At 41.5% G+C, this 22,699-nt stretch overlaps 2 protein-coding genes across 3 annotated transcripts in view; both read right to left on the reverse strand.

Annotated features, from left to right (window-relative positions):
• Window positions 1–2,227: 2,227 nt before the first annotated feature.
• Window positions 2,228–9,821, reverse strand: LOC146674053 (uncharacterized). Its single transcript, XM_085392518.1, has 6 exons — window positions 9,425–9,821; window positions 7,780–7,899; window positions 7,071–7,102; window positions 6,646–6,990; window positions 6,462–6,539; window positions 2,228–3,479 (listed from the first exon to the last, which is right to left on the reverse strand). The coding sequence occupies exons 2-6, from the start codon at window positions 7,785–7,787 to the stop codon at window positions 3,331–3,333; spliced, it is 612 nt and encodes a 203-aa protein (XP_085248644.1). The 5' UTR covers window positions 7,788–7,899; window positions 9,425–9,821; the 3' UTR covers window positions 2,228–3,330.
• A 1,037-nt stretch (window positions 9,822–10,858) lies between these two features.
• Window positions 10,859–22,699, reverse strand: part of LOC146674054 (protein NLRC3-like) — a 176,731-nt gene continuing 164,890 nt past the window's right edge. Inside the window, exons 12-13 of one of the 2 annotated variants that reach the window (XR_014908972.1) lie at window positions 11,095–11,163; window positions 10,859–11,061 (exon numbers count right to left, since the gene is read on the reverse strand). Coding sequence is in view for 1 of the 2 variants with exons in the window: in XM_085392568.1 (XP_085248694.1) it covers window positions 11,148–11,163 (16 nt within the window). In the remaining variant the exon portion in view is untranslated. Of the gene's footprint in view, window positions 11,164–22,699 lie in introns of both variants that reach the window. The other variant, XM_085392568.1, reaches the window with a different exon arrangement.

The raw sequence follows: 22,699 nt of genomic DNA on the forward strand, positions 1-22,699 counted from the left end.
CATGTGACATTATTGTGGCATGTGTGATTCTTCACAACATTGCCACAATTAGAGGAGAACACTGTCCTTCTGAACCAAACATCAGCAGTGATCCAAACCATGAACATCCTGACCCTCCCACGGACATACAAGATGGAAGAGCAGTCAGAGACACCATATGTCACAATCATTTCCTTTGACCCATCACCTCAACATGTTGAAAGAAGAATAAACAGATTTTTTGTTCAACTGGCTTTATTGGTCGCCTGTGTTTCCTGTACACAAAGTATTAAAAGATGTAAACCTCATAAAGTGTCTCTGTTGCTTCCTCCTCTGTAACAGCTGTCAATGTTTCTTCATTATTTTCCTGTAGTAAAGAAATAAACAACATTGCTGTTCTACTGTAAACTCATATAATCTGTGGAGTATTACTCACAACTGCATGTTGGTCTGGCTCAACAGGAGGCTGCACCAGATGCAGTACACCACCACCATCAACTGATAGAATATGAGGTTTATACAGGTCACTTATAACTTACAAGGGACCAAATGGCAATTAACAAACATACCAATCACCTTACACTTCATTGTCATTATGCTCTCAAAGACAACCAAGACTGAGGGAAGGCAAAATCAGTAGGAAAATAACTTCACTACAAAATAATTCATTATGGTAAAGAGTTTATCAAATGAATGAGTAGCACTGCAAAGGTGACTGTGAAGAAAGGATGTATGCACATCATGTATTATTTTGAATTTACCCCCTATGTAGGCACTTGTGTCTTGCGGGGTTATTGACTCAGAGGATGTCCCCACAGAGATGCCTTCGGCCACAGGGCGCCCACTGTTTTGGCTGAGGGCCAACTGCTCAGCCTCTGTGAGTGGTGGTGGTGGAGGACCCCCACCTGTTTTTCGGGCCTCCGCTTTTTTTCTGTTGGCTATAACGGGTCACATTTGAGCATACAGAGTAAGCAAATATGTACTTGTAATGTGCTCAGATAATTTCAATAAGTGCTTACAGACAGAAAATTAATGTAGCCTCTAACTGCAATTGATTTACATGGGACAAACAGACCAAGCACTATGGCTCATAATACAATTACACCTTACCTGTTTGGACTATATTTTTATATTTCATTTTTACTTGCTGCCAGGCACGTTTGGGGCCTGTTGGGTTGCACCTGCGCTCACATCACATCACAAAATAAAATGTATAAAATAACAAATAAAATAACATATGATAAAATAACGTGTTAAATGGGTGGAAATCCCTAGATCAATGTTTAAATTAACACTCACGCATTGACTCTGTCGGCTATGTTTTGCCATGCATGCTCCCTTTCTTTTGCAGCTGTGGCTGTGTTACTTTTTTCCGCGGAATTTGCATGTTATCGGCATATGCTGCCATCAGAATTTCGGCCTCAAGCGCTGTGAAATACATTGACCGCGCCTTCTTTCCCTCCGTCTCCATGGTGACTCGCTTAATCTGTGCTCCGCTTATCAGGGCTTTATGTATCCTCGTCCGCGCGCTTCACTTGGGGTTAAAGCAACTCCGCGTTGACTGAACTAATTGTTATCAGCCTTTCTGAAACCGAATATTCCGAGTTGGACAGTTCGGGGTTACTCAACCGTGAGTGTCGTTTTTCCACTCTGAGTTTTCCAAACCGGCTTCCTGAAACAGGGCCCAGGTGTTTAATGGACAGCATCTTTAAATTTTGTTGACCTGATGAATCTCTCTGAAAGTTTATCTAGATATAAATTCCTATCAGTACTGACAGGCCGTTTCTATAACAAAACAATTATGGAGTTGATCTTTTTAATCATTTATCTGTATAAAAATCACGTTTAAACACATCAAAAAAAACCAGAAAACTTTCAGTTATTTTTGTGTATTATAGTGTAAACAATCCAACTCACTTCACGGTCCCATCTTTTTCTTTTGTTTCTCTGTTTATGTATCAGCAGTTTGGTCTGATTTATTACAAAGAGCTTAACAGTCTGTCAAATGAACACACAGACAAGCAGATGAACTTGTATTAGAGATGTTAGAGCTCCTCTCAGCTCTTTCCTCACAGTTATGACCTGATCTCACGTGTGTATTTCTGAAGCAGAGCCCCTTAACTTCACGAATCTAATGTCTGTACCTCATGCTTCACTTTTGCTTTTGTTTTAAATGCAGTCTTCTCCAGATCAAGAGCAAATAGAAACATTTTTTTATTGATTTATCAATCAATTTATTACAACAAATGAAGAAAATTTTATTACAACAAATGAAGAAAAAAAATATAAAACAAAGAAAATCAGACAGCAATGTTCTTGATAACAAATGTCACCAAAACACATTACTACCAGATATAGATCTCTCGATATAGACACACACACACACACACACACACACACACACACACACACACACACACACACACACACACACACACTTTGTTAAAATACCAACATATGTTTTAATATTGTTTAAAAAATATATTTATACAAATACAAAATAATATCCAAAAACTTGGGTAGTGCGTTTATAAAACCAATAAAAAAAAAAAAAAAAAAAACCTAAACAGAAATAACACCAAAAACCCATAAACACTGTTATTTTTTTCTTTTTTACATGAAACTGAAAAAAGGTGTTTAAAGGTGAAGCTTATGTTATTAGAAATTATTGCAAGTATTAGATTTAAAAAGTGCTTAATTCAGATATTTAACGTTACATACATGAGACTTTTGCAGCTTTTATCCAAGACTGAAACACGTCTGTCAAACTGAAGAGTGCAGTTATTACATTTATTGTTTTTATCTTTGTTTAAGTCAGATGTGATTTATAAAGACCAAACAATTACATCAATGGTTTTATGTCTTGCCACTTACATTTTTAATAGAAATGAAGTGTGTTACTGTAACATTACTGTGAGAACATGAAAATGAGTCATTGTCAATTTTGAGCTGAAATGCTGCATGTTTCACATTATTTGCTGAGAGTGAGTTCTCTGAAGAGACAGAAAACCCACTTAAAATGTCTAAGGTCATGTTAAAAAGAGTAAAAGTGCATGTTCAGTGATTTTTCTTTCATAACCCATGCTCATAGTTGAAGCTGATACTGAGAACGGCTGAAAAGCTGTGGTTATTATTTCCAGGAGACCACGAAGGGGATCTACCTGGAGCCATAATGATGCTGAGAAATGTGCATTTGGATCAAATGTAACTTCGAATGAATCTTTGAATATAAAGATCTAGGCTTTTGTCTTTATAAGTGCAAAACGAAATACATCAAAACATAAATCAGAGCATAAAAATTGTTCGATTAAAATTCAACTACACAGAGGAAAAAAAAAAAAAAAAAAACTTTCACAGTATTGCTTGCAGATGTCTGTTAGCCTCTTCTATCACTAACACTAAACCACCAAGTATTAGAGCTCCAACATTTAGAGCTCCTAAAACAGTTTTAACATTGTTCCAGTCATGAGCTCTGTGTTTCTCCTCAGGACTTCTTGCTCCTTTAAGAAAAAAAAAAACAAAAAAAAACATCAGTTTATATCTGATGTCAGGTGAAGCAACTATTTATGTTTGATTTAACCTTGTCATGCTCAGTCATTCAGGGAAGGCAATTACAGAAAGTTGATTCTGTTCATCTGGAATCAGATACTCTTATGTGACCATTTAAAATACATACAGTAGATTTTGTTTCTACTTTCCTTTAAACCCTCCATTTTCTCCCCTCTTTTTCTGCAGCACCAGCCAGTCAGTATTTTTAGGTACTGAATAAATAATAAACTTGTAAAAAAAAAAGAAAAAAAAAAGAAAAAGCCATGGCAAAAAAAGGAGCAGTGTTATCGTTGTCAACGCTTCTAAATAAGTGCACAAATAAATGCCTGGCAGCATTTCAGACTGGCTACCAAGTGGTTAGATTTGTTCTAGAGAGACTTTGTTTTAAAAGAAAAGTTTCATTACAAAGCACTTTGTTAATTAATGAGTGAACACCTTTAAAACCTTTAATAACCATAGTAGCAGCTCGGTGTGTCCTACTGTAGAATAAGGAGGGGATGTTTTTCTCATTATCATTCATTATTTTAAGATGGCATTATTAGTTCATTAGAAGTATATAACCAGCTTTGCATTAAACATAAATTGAAGTTTTTGACCTTACATTATCTTTTGCATTTACAGTGATGGCTATAATTTCAGTTTGATCTTTTTCCTTGCAGGTACCAGAATAATAACATGATTTTCCATTGCAGATGTAACCCTGATCATTCCATACACATTGCAGTTCGTTGCTTATTCTAGAGTTGTGCTCAAGGTAATTAAAGGTTAAAAGCTACAGCCAGTGCGAGTCTGGCTGATCTATGGAGGGCAAAGGCTTTGAGCTTGGAAGGCCGCACGCGCTTACACAGCACTTATAAGATGTTATTCTTGGTGATTTTGTGCTTAGTCATGTTTTAATATGTTTTAAGTAGAAGTAGCTGATCCAGCAATATTCATTTAATATTATATACTTGATTTAGAGCAATACACACTGATGGTCTTAACAAATGAAAGAGTCCTTGTAGCTGCCATGTTGTGTCTTAGCAGGGTACAGACGGTTCTAGGAGACGGGGGCAGTCAGCGTCTGCCCTCGGGAAGGAGACAATGTTATTCTTTGTGTTAAATAAAATTGTCAACATTGATTGTATTACACCTGTCACTACGCATGCAGGGGCGTTCTAATACCCTGATTTCATAAAACTATGGTGATGTGTTTTTTGAGACGAGATCTGAGACTGTCTGCATACAGTGTCCATCTCCCACGTGTGTGATCATTAAATCATCGTTTGACTCAACCCGACCGGACCAGTGTTGTTATTGTGGGTTTTTCCTCTGGGCCCTGTGCTTCGTACGTCGCTTACTACATCCAAGATCAAATGAAACATCCAAGACCAAATCATCGCGCTAACTCTGAGCTCGCTATTCCGGTTCCCCGAACACACTTGTTGTTGACGATTAGTATAGCTGGATGAAGTAATGTGAGATCACTGGGTGGCCCAACAGGGGCTACGCATCGATAGTAGAAACATTGATCGGCAACCCTTTGATTGGTCGGCGAAAATGTCGAAGGAGCGCGCTCGGCTCGGTATTTTCCGGCAGCAGAGCAAGAACTCTTGAGTGAGGGATTTCAGGAGTTTCAGAGTTTAATTAAAACGCAAGGGAACACTGCAAAGGCTGCAAAAGCAAGGAGAGAGGGCTGGCAGAAAGTTGCTGACAAATCAAACTCGTAAGTAATTTAATAATAATAATAATAACAATAATAATGGAGTGGATTTATATAGCGCTTTTCAAGGCACCCAAAGCGCTTTACAATGCCACTATTCATTCACTCTCACATTCACACACTGGTGGAGGCAGCTACGGTTGTAGCCACAGCTGCCCTGGGGCAGACTGACAGAAGCCAGGCTGCCATATTGCGCCATCGGCCCCTCTGGCCAACACCAGTAGGCGGTAGGGTAGATTTATCATATCACACCATATTATCCAATATTATATTACATTATATTATATTATAATATGTTATATTATATCCCCTTTCACATTAGAGCCACAACAGGACCCACTAGAACATGGGAACAAGTAAAAGTGAAATATAAGAATATTCTACAGAATGGTAATATTTATCACTTATATTGCTTTTCGTCTCTTGGAAAGAGACCCTGGAATAATCTGTTTGTTTGTTCATAACAGCAACCAAGAAAAGGGCAGAGCAAAAAAAAAGACAGGTGGTGGTCCTGCACCCCCTCGTCAACAAGTTGGTTAAGTGAATAATACCCTCACGGGAAAATCGATATCTCTCTATGAGCACACTGTCGCGCTGAGCTAAAGGATCCTGTCTGTCCCGCAATATACGCTGAATTCTGAGGACTCTCCTTATCAATCTTGCACCTTCCGCAATGGGTGGCTCGCGTAAACGGACAGGATATGACTGCGACAGACTTCCCAAATCCACCTTCGCTTTTATAGCCGTGGTCTCCCATCTTGATTACACGAAGTAATTTGCAATTACTACTCTGAAATATGAATTACATCTGTAATAATCACATACATGTAATAGAATGTTAATAGTACATTTCCCTTTTTTAGGAAATGACCTGTATGTATCTGTGTGAAATCAATAAAAGGATCAAGTGCTGCATTATCTTTAGTTACATTGATGTTATTTATTTATGGTGAAACAGTGGTGGAATATCGCTGTTGCTTTCGTATGAATGAAGCGGACATACCTGCGTGGCCGCGATCTAATCCTGTTTACATAAAGTAAACCTGCTCCCCAGCAGGTTTACGCTTACGGCTCTGTTGCTATGACAGCAAGTCCCGGATGGGCTTCGGGGAACCGAACGATCCAGGATCACGCGAAATCGTCAACAATCTAATCCAGCTAACTCACTTAGCGCGGTACGAAGCACAGGCCCCTGGTGTCCATCCCCAATATTTTGAACTCGTAACACTACCTTCACTTGGTTCTGGTGTTGTGTGGAAGCCATCACTGCTCACTGAATGAAGGCGAGTCACATTCAAGATGAAATTTTCTGTAGAAGCAGATTAGTTAGGTGTTAGATTCTCATCCAGGTCATCTTACAGCAGTAACAAAAACAAAGGCACAACAGGTTTGCATCTGGGGTTCTGTTGACTTACCAGAGACCTCATGCTCCCACCTCCTCAGCACCTTATTATAATCAGCAGCCAGATCACAGCGGTAGTTTCCAGAGTCTTCAGCTGTGACTCTGGACACACAAAGTACGACTCTTCCTCCTCTCAGGGCGTCTCTATCGATCTGAACCCGTCCTGCAAACTGCTCATGCTGAGACTCAGAGTCCTCCACTCCTCTGATCATTTTAAACAAAGTATTTCCATTATCTGAGAGGAAAACACACATCAAGTGAGCTAGAGACACGTCAGCTTGGAGCTGACGGTCCAGTCTGATGGTGATGTTGCTGCCCTCCTTGGCCTCATAGACACTCTGAGTTCGAGCAAATATACCTGAAGAGGAGATAGAGGAAGGTCAGGATTGTAGCTTTATTTAAATAAAAACCTCTCAATGTGTCAATGTGAAAACTCACATAAAGACAGAAATATCGAGATGATAATTTTCCTGTGAGGAAAAAAAAAAGAAAAAAGGTGAGGACAAAGTTTTAGATTTTTTTTTTTTTTTAAACTAGGAGAATAAAAGTAAGACATAAAAAGTAAATGTACATAAAATGGAATACAATGAATTGGAAATGTCATAAAAGGTCTCAATGGCAGGCAGGAAGACTTTTTTTATTGCATTTTATTGCATTTTTTAACGCAGTGAGGACCAGAACATTAAGGGCATTCAATGCTGGTTTTCATTTTTGTCCCTTGCCCACAGAGATTTCTCCAGATGATCAAAATCTTTCGATAATATCATGTACTGTAGAGTATTATGTATTTGATAACATTTAGGTCTTCACAATTTTACACTGAGAAACCTTATTCTGGAACTGTTTAACCTTATTCTTAAAATGGTGTTTTTCTTAGTTTAAACAGTTAATATTTTTTTCTATTTTCTATTGTGAATTAAATGTGAGTTTATGGGATAAGCAAATTATTGCATTCATTTTTCTTTATACAGCTTTTTTAATTTTCAGAATTATTATTGTTATTATTATTACTACTACTACTACTACTACACACTTCAAGCCTATAGATTTAAAGCACCTGTTGACATCAGTGTGCAGTGCCTTGTCTAATATTACCTAAGTCAACTTTTCTAACTCTTGTAAGCTCAGTTTTGAATGACGTTCCTACCCCTTCATTCTGCTCAGCTTCCAGGAGCCAGGAGCTCCTCTCCATGAAAGTGAGCAAACATGTGACGATGAAGTTTTCCTGGTGAACTTCCTGAGTGCATCACAATCAAGGGCCTGGAACCTAGAAAAGAAAAATGACAAGCATGTGTTTTTTTTTTTTGGTTCTTCACTTCCACTAAATTTCGATTCATGGTGTTGACGTATCCAAGAATTAATCTGTTAAATGTTCCCCCACAGTCCACGATGAAGTTTACAAACTTGTTGTTTAATCAACGCAGGCTGTTTTCTGCCCTTCCGATACATGGATTTGCCAAATAAAGAGCAGAGCCTCGTTTTAATCTAGTGGACTGAGAAACATGAATGTTTGCAAGTGTGGACCATGATGTTTATCTTTGGTTCTCCACTTTGTCATAATAATAGACAATAAAAATAGATGGATGGATCTGGATAAAAGGTTCTTCTTATGAAATATAATCGTATTTATAATATACGTTTATGAGAGTAATGCGGGTTTTTTTTCCTTTTACACGATTCTGTTATTTCGTCAGGTTCATCAGGAGGAGGAGTTTGCTGGAGGAAACCTGTCAGTGAGTAGGTCAGGTTCACAGAGTCTGTTACTCAACTAAGCGCTTAATTTCACTTGTAGAACAAAAAACCAAAATTTCTTTCAATCTCAGGCTTAACAACCTCCCAGAAGCAACTATTATTAAAGCATTACACCGGTCATGTTTCGGACAGTTTCCATTTAACAGTCTGTCTTTAATTCACCTACAGTAACAACAAAATATTGAAAATCGCGACTCTAACGACACGGCGCTTTCAGATGATGTTTAAAAAAACTTCAACTGCGTCAGGTTTTATTTTGTTTCTGTTTCTGCTACAACCAGCAGAGCTGCTGGACCTTGTTGTTGCGCAACCTTAACTTAAAAACGTTAGTGTAAAAACCAGTAAAAAAAACCAAAAACAAACAAAAAACAGTTAACCTGGAACACAGGGCAACAGACGAAAACAATTTAAACACAAACTTTGATCTTTGTTGGGGAGCAGCTTTTAGTTTCTAAGAATCAACTAAAAACGATTCACTGAAAAAATATTTTTTTCAACCAGGAAGTAGCAGATTTAGAACTCGTGACAAAAACAAGGAAGGAGGAAGTGGAGTAATGCAACGATAAAAGCATATTTCACGGCTCAGAGTTGGTACAGATTTACCTCTGAGAGCTAAATAAATATTCGCAGCAAACAGCAGCACAGTAGTTCAAACAAAAAATATAGCTTTTATTTATTCATTTGAATGGTTTAAGACGTGAACTGCTCTTCTGTTTCCTCAATGCGCACTTTAAATGTCCACAAACTTCACAGCTGTGATCGTTCCAAACAAAAACCGACGAAGAAGCAAAGCCAAAACATTAACACTGGTTTAATAATACTTAAATCAATTAATGCGCTTCGTCTTCATTAGGTAGTCCAAACTTAAATCCTGCCGAGTTTTAGAATAGAATAGAATAGAATTCAACTTTATTGTCATTGCACATGCACAGGTACAGGGCAACGAAATGCAGTTGACATGTTTACATGTTGACATTAAATACGTTTTAAAGGACTGAACATGAAGACACAAAGAGTCAAATCAGCTTTTAGATACTCGCCGGTTTAAAGGAGAGACCGCAGCGAGCTGTCCACTTCGTGTAACTTAATAGTGATGGGTCCAGCAACACTGATGCACGTATGAAGCTCACAGAGCGAAATTTGTCTTCTTCTTCTTCTTCTTCTTTGTGTTTAACGGCGGTTGGCAACCAACGTAAAGGAGCATTACCGCCTCCTACCGTTCCGGAGTATGGGTCAGACAGTGAGTTTACAAGCTGTATCAAAAAAAACAAAAACAAAACAAAACAAAAAAAACCTATACTCTTAGCGAAATTTGTATCTGTGCTGTGTCTTTTTAAGAAAAAAGTCAGGTGATCGGCACAGCTGCTGTATCGCTCGTTGCCAAACTGTGGCTGTATCCCAATCCAGCGACCGCACGCTTCGGAGTATGCGCAGTACGGGTACTATGTACGGTGCGAGAAGTGCGGAAGTGCGAGGCTTGTGAAATGGGACGGTCTAGCCTTCGTCGCGCTGCTCAGGTTGCCTAGCAACCATGATACTACAGCATTGTTTGACATAAATGAAGGAGAAAAAAATGTTTTTTTGTTCGTTCATTTTGTCATGACATCACTTTGATTAGTTGAGTATCTGAGGCTGAGACCACGGGACTGTAAAACATGATTGCTGGCCTTTATTTCTGTACTGAACAGTCATTTCAAGATTAGTTAGTAAATAACAATTAGTTAATGTTGGTCATGAGACTAAAATCATCTCACTTTGGTAATGTGAATATAATATGGCCAATATTATATTTATTGTCAGATTATTATGATATTACAGGATATATTACAGCAGTGAGCTTGGACTCTGTGTCAAAGATTCAAGTTGCAGTTATTTATATTTCCTATCACCTTAAATCTTCACTCAAAGACAAGTACCTTTGACAGTGTATATATAGATGTATTATGTATGAGACAAATATTGTTCGTTTAATATGTTGGCATTAGATTACATTTGGCTCAATGCTTACATATATGTGTAAAAAGCAAATGTACGAGCTGTGATAACGGTTTCTGATAGAATGAAGAGTAGACTGATATATGAAATATTCCTTTATTGGGTGAGAAAATCAGACCATGTCATAACTGCTTTAAGTCATACAGAATAGATATCAGAGCCTTAAACAGGTTGACTTCTGCTAAATGGGTCAAACTGGGCAGAAAGTATACAAACACATAACATCCTTATAGAATATGATGTAACACTATAGATCAACTTACCTCAGAATATATAAAGCATATAAACAATTACAGCAATATGATGCAACAAACACAGCAGTTCTACTAATCCAAAATACTCAAAGCTTCATAGAACTGAAACAAACATTTATTTTTAGCTCCATTCTGCTGCTGATACATACTTTAGGTTTCTGAATATTACACTTGTTGCTGCCTTTCATAGTGTGTAACTTGAAGGCCCTGAGTACTTTCTCCCACACTGAAAACACTGGAATGATACAATTATTTGAACATTACCTAATAAGACTGATTCAGGACAGACAATTAGTGATTCTAAACTTGTCTAGCAGTCCTTCACAAACAGGGAACAGTCTGTCTATTCTCTCCATCTGTCAGCTGCTGCTGGCTCTTCCTCCTCCTCTTCCTCACACACTGCTGAGTTTGTCCTGGTGGATCATCAGGGGTGCAAAGCCTCACAGATGATGTGCAGCAGTGGGTCCCTCAGTCTGTCCTCACTCTGGACACTTGCAGTTGTCACACATGGAAATCAAATGTGTGATAAGCTGCAGGATTCAAACACAAGTGTAACTTATAAATACATGTTCATACTTTTATTCCACAATCAGAGAGAAAGAAAAAGAGAGAGAGTGCAGGACAGACAGACAGGTGACAGTCTCAGGTGTATACACTGCTACAAACAGGAGGATTTAGTGTTTGTGTTATTACGAGTGCTAAACAAGAAGAGTTCCCAGATGGTACAGTGGACACATGTGTGACTCCTGTGATTAAAGCATCTTTCTTTCAGCTTAACGAGTGAACCATCAGCTCGTTCAAACACACGTTAAAGTCCGTTTGGCTCGACACCACCGAGCAGAGGCAGCAATGTAACATAGCTAACATTAACAGTGCAGTGGATCCTGCTGGTGCCGTGATATTCAGGACTGCAAACCGAGCAGCATCACTGACTTTCAGCTTGTTGTGTTTGTGGATATATGACTGACTTTAATTATCCACAAAATCATCACATTCTCTGTAAGATTAACATCAACTATTGAACAGCGTATATTTTACAGTAAAGGCTTTAAAACCAAGTTAGTACAAACATCACTAATGTCACATAACTTTGCTGACATGTGGCCAACAGTAATGTTTTAATGTTCTTCATTATTCAACATTCACACATAAATAAGTGACATCACTCAGTACTTACTTTTGACAGTTCACTCTTCGGCTGCTCCCTACTGCCGTATTTTTGCGGCAAAATTATCCACACCCACCGCCGCGCTATGAATTGTGGGATATATGGGACCACGAAGCGTGCACCGGACCACGCTTGATATTTGGGGAAATCGACGGCGCATTTGGAGTACGCATTTGAAGTGCACTTCGAATTGGGACAGCCGTCGTCGCGTCGCTGTGACGTAATAGGTCTCAAAATGCGTACTCGAAGTGTGCGGTCGCTGGATTGGGACACAGCCAGAGTTTAAAAGGTACCGCATGCGCATCTGTCAACGGAATGAGTCGCCACCAAAAAAAACAAACAAAAACAAAATTATTCTCACAAAGATAAAAAAAAAATACATTTCTCTCCATAACAAAATGGATCCCGAAAGAAAAAGAAAAGTTTCTTTCGATCTTTTAACTGCAAATAAGGTAACGGTTTGTCTGTCTTTGTTTCAGTGTAATCTATCACAATAGGAAAAACAGCAATGTGACTTGCAGTGTAAATTATTTATTTCATTTTATGCAGGTTAAATGTCGCATCTGTTCTGTGGAGCTTTCTTACACAAACAAAAGCACCTCCTCAATGTTTAGGCATTACAGTGCCAAACATGAAAATGAGGAGACAAACACACTGAGAATGAACACTGGTAGGCCTATATAGATATTGAGCAGCATTATCATCTTTTTATTAATATGCGTTTTATTATTTTGAACTCAAGCGTCTAGGAAGATTGACCAGGCAGTCCTGAATTTTATTATAAAGGACTGCCAACCCCTTAGTATTGTGGAGAGTGAGGGGTTCAGGGAGCTGGTTCAGGTCCTTGATCCATCATATGTTTTGCCAACCAGAAAGGTTTGTATAGACAATGTTTCATCAGGTAGCTGATGTTAAGTACTGCATACTGGTTTAACTTTGTTTCATCTTCACACCATCAAGGTATTGATAGCCAAAAAACATGCGGAGGAACTCGAACGAGTGGAGTGTGCTGCAGTAATTGCCCGCACAACAGCTGAGCCACAGCCTGGACCTTCATCAGAGCAGTCACCTGTTCCAGCCAAGTTCACTATTATCAGATTATTTGTACATTTATTTTGATGCTAATGTGTACAAATTTTGAGTAGACGACAAAAACTAAAACGGCCATGCATATGTTATTATTTCAGAAAACCTGTGGCAGCGGCACAATGAAGAAGCTGACAGATAAACCAACAATGCAACAGCAGACTCCATCATTGAGGTCCAGTGAGAGACTGAGAGAAACATTCCAAGATCAGAGGATCCTTTAACGTACTGGGGGAATAGGAAGACATCTTATCCGAACCTTTTCCACCTGGCTTTACAGTTTTTGTGTACCCCAGCTTCGTCTGTGCCCTGTGTCGTGTGTTTTCCAAAGCTGGGGAAATGGTGTCAAAAAACGCAATAGACTGAATGCAAAAACAGTGTAAAAACTGTATAAACTCTGAGTCAGTTACATTTAAATGGGTAATATTACATTCACAATACTTTCATTTTAATTTCCACTTAATGTCATTCACAATACATTTTAAAGATGTCTACAATATTTGAAATGTCAAAGATATAAAATGATTCCATGGAAAGTACAATACCATCCATCCATCCATCTTCATCCGCTTTGTCCGGGGCCGGGTCGCGGGGGCAGCAGCCTAAGCAAAGAGGCCCAAACCTCCCTCTCCCCAGCCACTTCCTCCAGCTTATCCGGGGGAATACCAAGGCGTTCCCAGGCCAGCCGAGAGATATAATCTCTCCAGCGTGTCCTGGGTCTTCCCCGGGGCCTCCTCCCGGTGGGACATGCCTGGAACACCTCACCCAGGAGGCGCCCAGGGGGCATCCTTGTCAGATGCCCGAACCACCTCAGCTGGCTCCTTTCGATGTGGAGCAGCAGCTGCTCTACTCTGAGCCCCCTCCCGGATGGGGTATACAGTGTATACAAGTATGACTAGGTCATTGAATCAGTGTCTGTTATGAGTCTCAAGTAAGTTGCCTGCAATGATATTTAAGGTCCAGCAGGTGTCAGTATGGAGCAAAACAACACTGTGTCGACACAGTATAAATACAGTTTGGGGAATGTGCTGAAACGCTTCACGAGGCTTCATCTACCCATCACTACAAATTAATAATTTAATGATCGACTGAAAAACAAAGTGACTCTCTGTGGCAGTGTGAAAGACTTCAACGAGGAAAAGGCTGCTGGTTACAACTCACTGAATGATTGCACCAGACAAGAGTTGACAGAGGAGGAAGGGAGGGGTGATGTATCAATCAGGGGAGAAAAAAACCTGCATGTTTACTAAAAGGGAAGGTTTGATTTTCAAGCAAGAATAAACATGATATTAAAAATGCAAGTTATTTAACGAAAAAAGCCTATTGAATGGAGAGTTGTCCCATTTTGTCTCACATGGTTACCACACATAATTCTCTAAAATCTCTCCCCTGAATGTAAGACAAAAACATTTAAAAAAACCCCTTTCTATTCATACTGCCCACACTATGGGCACAACATTCTGCTGTGCCCACCAGTGTTGGTCAAGTTACTTGAAAAAAGTAATCATTACTGATTACTTCCCCCAAAAAGTAATCCCGTTACTTTACTGATTGCTTATTTTCAAAAGTAATTAGTTACTTAGTAACTTTTTAAAAACATGATTTACAGCCTGAATAGGCGATAAAGCGATCGATCTTTCAGCCCAATTCTAATTTCTGCCTAATCCATCATATAAAATGTAACCAAATGGAAAAAAAAGCCTCTTTTTAAAACTTATTTTATTAGTTTGAATCTTTTAACTTTATTCATTTCTCTGTGAATTTCCCATTCCGTGGGTGCTTGCTCTGAAGTTTAGGGGTTTTTTTCGCTGTAAAAAGAAGTTTTCTTCCCATGCACTGTACAGCAGACACTAATGTTTTTGTCACTTTTTATGGAATCAAACTTAAAGTAAGGTCAGTACTTCCTCGCCTTAAACGCTGCACGGTCATACTCTCTCCCGCACTCGATATATTATCCATTTTTGATCTGCACACAGCTGTTGTTGTAACCAATACGTCTACTCACCAAAGAATGAGTGAAGCAATATGGATAACAGCAGAGGACAATTTATTTAGGGTCTGATGGCAATTTACCATCGGTGTCCAGCACTTTAAAGGATTGATGGACTGGAGCACATCTGTCCTTAACATACCCTCTTAAACATCAGCTTGACACTGATATATCAAAGGAAACTTAACCGACTTTAAGTGCAAATGTTTCAACCTGAACAACTTAAAACTTCTCTGGGATACAATGTAGACAAAGACAAGAAGAAGAAAAATATTTCCATCAATAGTCACTTTTCCTAACCAGGAGACAAGTGAATATATTATGTAAAGAGTCCTTTTTCTCAGTCCTGGGGTTGTAACACCACAACCTCCTCAGTCCGTAATCAGAGAGTGTCTATTTGACAATAACCAAAATGTCTTTGGATAGTCTTTGTGAATGCAAACAAAACAAAACAAAAAAAACAAATGATATTAGCTGGCCAGCAAAATAAAGAGAGTGTATGGCACTGAGTGCGGGCGTGTGTGTGAGTACTTCGGTCCAAATAATCAAGGTCCGGATGGATGAAGGGATGGCGGCCGCTTGTCCTTTAATGGCACCAGTAAGGCAGCACAGTAGTAAGGCAGCACAGCAGCGAGGCAGCACAGCAGTAAGGCAGCACAGCAGCGAAGCGTCTGGCAGGAGAACGAACAATAGTCCTTTTCAAGGCTACTGCAGAAGGCGATATTCCCCGCTAGCTCACCCCAGCTTGCTCTCTGGCACAGCTACAAGCCACGTGAGCTCATAGCCCCATAGTGACATACGAACTTGGCTACCAACGTCCGCTTAGCATGGCGGCTAATTGTCGAGCTTGCTAGCTTAGCCTCGATTAGCGATTAGCACCTTAATAACCATTACTACACATCACATCATAGCAAACACATGATAACACATGGAATAGTATAATATACATACGAAACAGATTTTTACCTGGCAGGAGAACGAACAATAGTCCTTTTCAAGGCTACTGCAGAAGGCGATATTCCCCGCTAGCTCACCCCAGCTTGCTCTCTGGCACAGCTACAAGCCACGTGAGCTCATAGCCCCTCCCGCTAGGATGTACTACCACAGTCGACTGTCGTAAAGCAGCCGCAAACCAATAGCAATAAAAAAAAAACTCAAAATCATTGAAGAACATTTTATAACACCCAATATAGGTATATACATATATACTGAATATCACACAATATCAGATAACCAAATTAACACTGGGTTACATCCACCCCTGCTTAAAGTGTGACGTCCCCGTCACTATCACCCGACAGAGATTGCACTAACCCAGCAATCTGTTGTTGTAATGACAGGAAAAAGTTATTGAGCAATGCAAGTGTCATCGGCACATTGAAACTGTGATGCTTACAATCGACTTTGTAGCCGACCTGATAGTCACTGAGATAAGCCGGTGGCACTCTCCTCCTTTGTGGCCTACCACATGTTGGGGCTGGGCTGAGCACCTCCTCATCGTTTGCTGTCTCCGATCCTGTCAGATCTACAATGAATTCAGGTGCCCCAGGATTCAGAGGATACTGTGGCTGGGACGCCTCCTGTTCTCCCAGAACATCCCTTTGATCCGCCAACAAGTCATTGTCAGGAAATTGGCTGGATGTAAAGTTTATTTCCTCGTCTTGCCCAAACTCCTCCTCCAGCCGAGTTTCTTCTGTGTTGCTCCCTGCATCCTCTCTCATGAGAGGTTGAACCGAACTGGTTAGCACATCCTGACTGTCACATTGCAGGTTAACCGGTAGGAACCCACAGGGAAGAAGCATGTCACGATGCAGAACTCGCTCTCTGCCCTCTGCATCCTCTGGCCTAATCACATAAACCGGGATAGACTCATCCGTCTGCTTAACAACGATGTGCACAATAGGCTCCCACTTATCAGAGATTTTGTGTTTCTTTCTTAGGCTCAGATTCCTTACCAGGACTCTGTCACCCACTTCCAATGGAAGGGCAGTAACCTTAGCATCCCAGCGTCTTTTGTTCAACAATTGTCTCTTCTCAGCATTTCTTGAGGCTAGGTCGTATGCATACTTCAGCCTACTCTTTAGTTCTCGTACATACTGAATATGTGTTCTGGTGCTGTGGCCACGTGGACTATGTCCAAAACAGAGATCAATCGGAAGGCGTGGCTCTCTACCAAACATCAGAAGGAAGGGCGCTTCTCCAGTTGCGTCATGTTTTGTACAGTTATAAGCATGTACAAGGGGGCGAACATACTTCCTCCACTCCTCTTTTTTCTTATCCTCCAGAGTTCCGAGGAGGTCCAACAGAGTCCTGTTGAATCTTTCCACTGGATTTCCACGTGGATGGTAGGGTGTCGTACGGGACTTTGTAATCCCTGCTAGTTTACAAAGCTCTGCCACTATTTCAGATTCAAAACAAGCACCTTGATCACTATGGATTCTGCGAGGAAACCCGTAGTGACTGATGAAGTTCTCCCATAACACTGTGGACACCGTTTTCGCTGTCTGATCTCTCGTGGGATATGCCTGTGCATATTTTGTAAAATGATCAGTTAGTACTAGGATGTTCCTGGTGTCTCTCGAATCGGGTTCTATTGTCAGAAAATCTATGCACACTAACTCGAGGGGACCACTGACTTTGATGTTGACAAGTTTAGAGGCTTTCTGCACTCGTGCCTTTCGTTTCACACACCTCTCACATGTTTTACACTTGTTCTCAATGTAGCTAGCCATTTTTGGCCAGTAAAACCTCGCTCTAGCCAGTTCTAAGGTTCTCTCAATACCCATGTGACCTGTCTCGTCATGAACACCTTGGAAAGCTCTCTCTCGATGGCTATTAGGGATGACAAGTTGATGGAAGGCCTTCCCCTTTTGATCAAAAACTCTACGGTATAGCACCCCATCAACTAGAAGTAACTTTGATTTCTCCCGTAAAAACAGAACCACCTCAGGTTCCTCAGACTTTCTGTCAAAAGTCTCATCCCCAGTCTCTAAAATGCCTATGATGCGGGCTAAAGAGCTGTCATTTCTCTGTAACTGATACCAGTCCACCATAGACATTCCTGGTAGGGCTGACTGGCCAGGTAGGGGGACCGGATCCTCAAGGTCATCAGGAACCGCACTGTCATTGCACAAGAGTGTTTCCACGGCAGGGATTACAGTGTCGACTGTCTGTGTGCCTTCACCTAAGATCGTGTTGACATTGACACTATGACGCTTACACACAGTACTCATTGCCTCCCCATCGAGAACTTTAAACTCCTCAGGGGACAAACTAGCACAGTCCAGCATGCTGGAGATTCTTCTGTCTGTCTCCAGGGACTCCTCGTCCTCCTCTGAGGGTCCATGAGGCCTCCTAGAGAGCCCGTCAGCATCAGTGTTATGTTGGCCAGATTTGTAGTGTATGTCAAAGTTGTAAATCGACAGAGAAGCAAGCCATCTGTGACTTGCAGCATCAAGCTTCGCACTGGTCAACACATACGTCAAAGGGTTGTTATCAGTCAGCACCTTGAAATTAGCCCCATACAAATAATCATGGAACTTCTCACTTACTGCCCACTTGAGGGCGAGAAATTCTAATTTATGTACAGGGTAATTCTTTTCGCTTTTGGAGAGGCCACGACTAGCATAAGCTACTACTCGAGTCTGGCCGTCTTGAACCTGATACAACGCTGCTCCCAGGCCTGACATACTGGCATCTGTGTGTACTACGTACGGGAGCTGCCAGTTGGCGAAAGCCAGAACAGGTGCTGAAATCAGTTTTTCAACGATAAGGTCAAAAGCAGCCTGGCAGGCAGGGGTCCATTTTGCCCCAAGTGAGGGTGACTTTGTTCGTGGCCAATGTTTTTGGCCTTTATGCCTGGGGGCTAGTTCTCCCTTTAACAAGTCATTGAGAGGCCTGACAATGCAAGAATAATCTCTCACAAACCGCCTGTAATACCCCGTGAAACCTAGGAATGACCGAAGCTCTTTGGCAGTTTGTGGGCATGGCCAGTCTTTCACAGCAGTAATTTTGTCTGGGTCAGGCTGGATCCCCTGGGCAGATATTACATGCCCCAGATATTTCACGGAGGTTTGGAAGAACTTGCATTTAGAAGGGGATAACTTCAGACCAAACTCAGCAATGCGCTTAAGGACCTTCATCACCCGCTCTTCATGCTCTTCCAGTGAGTTGGAGAAGATTATGAGGTCATCTAGAAATGCAACAACCTCCTGGAGGTTAATTCCCTCCATCACTTTCTCCATTGTCCGTTGAAACGTGGCAGGGGAGTTAGTCAAGCCTTGAGGCATCCTCCGAAATTGCCATGTTCCAAACGGCGTTGTAAATGCTGTCTTGGGTCGATCACATGGCTCAACTTCAAGTTGATAGTACCCGCTCTTGAGATCTAAAACAGTGAACCATTTTGAACCAGAGAGCAGAGTGAACGTCTCCTCTATACGAGGCAATGGGTATGCGTCCTTTTTGGTGAGGTTGTTTAGTCTCCGGTAATCTACAACCATTCGCAGTTCCCCATTCTTTTTCCTTACAAGCACTACTGGAGAGGCATAGGGGCTATGTGACTCCTCTATAATGCCTGTTGCCAAAAGGTCTTGGAGGTGTCTTTTCAAATCATTGAAATCAGCGGGCGAAACACGTCTTGTCCGCTCTTTGAATGGGACATGAGGTTCTAACTCAATGCGGTGACTGACCCCCGTCACACTACCAACGTCAAGATCATGTTTCGAGAAAGCATCTGATGCTTCTCTGACAATTCTAGCCTGTATGTGCTCTTTGAATTGTGGTGATATCGGGCTGTCCCCAAAATCAAGGCCAAGAAGCACGGCAGATTGGTTACTGTCCTCGCTATGAGAAGCTAGCAGGGACTGTGCCTGCAGAGGAGCATCTTCGGGCTGGGGGTTCATATCAGGGAGTGCAACAGGAACCGCCCAATCAATGGGGGAGCACTCAGCAATAGCTGTTCCAGGATACAGTGTGATGCCCCGCCGAGAGGCATTTTTGACCGCAACTTTAAACTTACAGTGAGACATAGGTTTTACATCAACTATCTGGTCATAGATGATAAACCCCCCTGGTGTAGGTGTGTCCTCCGAGCTACACACAAGAGCCTGAAATTTATCGCTCCCAGGTTTAGTGTGGCAGATGGCTTTCAAAGTATACACCTCACCTGGTTTCAAATGCACCGGTACCTTGCTGGAGAGTGCAACACGGAGGGCTTTGACCTCGTCTGCTTGGGGGTCAGCCTGCTTGAAACATTCGGTATATGCCATGACCCAGTTAGTGTCAATGGGTAGAGTCTGCAGGAACTTTGCTCCACCCTTTTTTTGACAGTCTTGTAGCATGGGACCTAACACATTTGTGCCCACAAGAAGAGAAAACTTATCATTGTACGATTGATCTGGACTAACTAATGCTAAGATGTTGAAACACTTGTCTGTGCCACAAGCACTTTCAGGGAACTGAACTTTAGCCTCAATGTACCCCACATATGGTACCTTTTGTCCAGCCGCACCTTCGATGTCCAGTACCTCTTTTATAGAGAACAGTTCTCTATGAGAAAGATAGCGAGAATAGAATGACTCTGATATTATTGACACTTGGGACCCGGTGTCAATTAAACACCGACACGGAACTTGATCTAACCATGCTAAACCATCACAAGGCTCCCCAATTAGACCCTGAGGAAACTGGGGAGGCACCGTTGGAGCTGGGGCTTCGTACATGCACTGGCTTGAAGGCTTGGAACTGCTCTGACCATCAGCTCCTGCTCGTTCCACAGCAGGAGCTCCTACTGGTTTAAAGGCAAGTTGGACTGTGGACTATTCTGTCGCTGAGCCATTGAACACTGGCTTTGCCCAGCACTGTGCCTCTCACACAATTTCTTTTGCACTAATATGGCATTGGTTGGGTTTGAACATTGTGGCAACATATGTGAATCCTCCCCACAATTATAGCAAAATTTCCCAACCCTTTTATGATCACCAGGTAGCCTAGCAGGAGTTGGTGGAGCTGGATTGTGGATTTTGGTTCTGTGCGATAGCTTCTGCCTAGTTTTATCACTTTTGGGACACTGAGAATTTGCTGCAGATGAGCTGTTCATTAGCTCTGCTTCTAGCTGCCTGATTCTTTCCTCCAGTTGCTCTCTGGTACAAGCATCCAGCGCTGTGGGAGGTGTGCCAGAATGCCTGCCGTCATCTGTGGCTACGAGTGTTCTAGCCTGCACTTTAGTTGAGGTGCCGCTCATGTAACGTCTCCTGCGCATTTCTTTTAACTGACTCTCTTTCTCATGCGTTCTGATTTTAAAAAGCAGCTCTGAGAAAGTGGGAATAACATGATGTGCAGATCCCACTATTTCTTTTAGATGCAGAGTGGCAATTAGAGAGTCATCCCAGCAACCTCTGAGGAACTGCTTTAGTAGCTGAACATCAAAATCACTTCTAGGTATGCCATTACCATCAACTACCTCCTGCAGCAACGTCTGGAGTCGGCGCAAGTAATCAGATGCCTTTTCTCCACTATTCTGATGAGTCTCTAGGTACTGAATATACAGCTCTTCACCTCCAGTGACATTGCCATAAGCCTTGTCAAGCTCATCGAGATAGTCTTTTGGTGGTGCTTGAGACCCAATAGAAAGGGCCACATTCAAAGCAGGGCTAGCCAAGCTATCGAGGAAAACACGGCGCTGCTGCCCTTCGGAAAGGGTAGAGTCATTTAGTACCTGTTTAGCTCTAAGTCGCCATACCCTGTACTCTACCTCATTAGGGGGTTTTGGAGAGTTTCCTGAAAATGAGCGGAGCTCAAAACCAGAGGGAGTGTGCATGGGCGAGTCATGTTTTACAATGTGCTCCACAATGACTCTCTGAACCTCCGCTGGCAAAGGATCAACAAGCAGGGAGTCCGCATCAAGTGCCTGTTTAGCCTTGGGCACATGGCCATCATCACAGGCGGCAGTTGACCTGGGACCGGGTGTGGACTGAGTTTTAACTCCCAAGGTAGGAGTTGAGGTAGCTAACCCCTTATATGTATCATTTTTCCCACACATGTGGCTCACTGCAGCCTGATTTAAAGTCATGGGGCTCACATTATATGCTAATGCCAGTTCGTTCACTTGTTCTCTGAAACTAGCAGTCACATCATCAATTGCTCGAGCGAGGGGGACCACATCATGCGCCAGGTGAAAACTGTCAGGTCCCTGAGGACAGTACTCATCTATCTGAATAACCTCCCAACACTCCCCATCTGCTGAATGTTCTCCATCTAAGAGCATTGGGGTAATGCACTCCATGAACTGACACAAAATAGTGTCAGGGAGACTATCTATTTGTTGAATTTTGACAACGTGATCCAGCAAAGCGAATGCTCTTTGCACCTCTTGTAGTTTAATCTCGGCTTTAGCCCCTTTTAACAAAACAGTGTACTCTGGATCAAAACCATACCTGTCACAAAACTCCATTGTCTCTCTCTGCAAAGCAGTAGATGAATTCACAGATGTCTGTGCATGTGCTTCAGGATAAAGTTAGTGATGCGCTCCAGTCCCTGTTCGGGCGCCAATTTTTTCCTACTACTCTTAGTTGTAACCAATACGTCTACTCACCAAAGAATGAGTGAAGCAATATGGATAACAGCAGAGGACAATTTATTTAGGGTCTGATGGCAATTTACCATCGGTGTCCAGCACTTTAAAGGATTGATGGACTGGAGCACATCTGTCCTTAACATACCCTCTTAAACATCAGCTTGACACTGATATATCAAAGGAAACTTAACCGACTTTAAGTGCAAATGTTTCAACCTGAACAACTTAAAACTTCTCTGGGATACAATG

The sequence above is a fragment of the Rhamphochromis longiceps genome, linkage group LG3, assembly GCF_057381845.1.
Source record: "Rhamphochromis longiceps isolate RC_006_pf linkage group LG3, R_longiceps_female_GT1.1, whole genome shotgun sequence".
Taxonomy (NCBI): Eukaryota; Metazoa; Chordata; class Actinopteri; order Cichliformes; family Cichlidae; genus Rhamphochromis; species Rhamphochromis longiceps.

Excerpts from the sequence above, each read along its gene's own strand:
- LOC146674053 (XM_085392518.1), bottom strand. Across the intron at positions 6,991-7,070 it reads CTCGATATTTCTGTCTTTAT|GTATATTTGCTCGAACTCAG; the intron begins GTGAGTTTTCAC and ends TCTCCTCTTCAG. Across the intron at positions 3,480-6,461 it reads AACACCAGAACCAAGTGAAG|GAGCAAGAAGTCCTGAGGAG; the intron begins GTAGTGTTACGA and ends TTTTTCTTAAAG.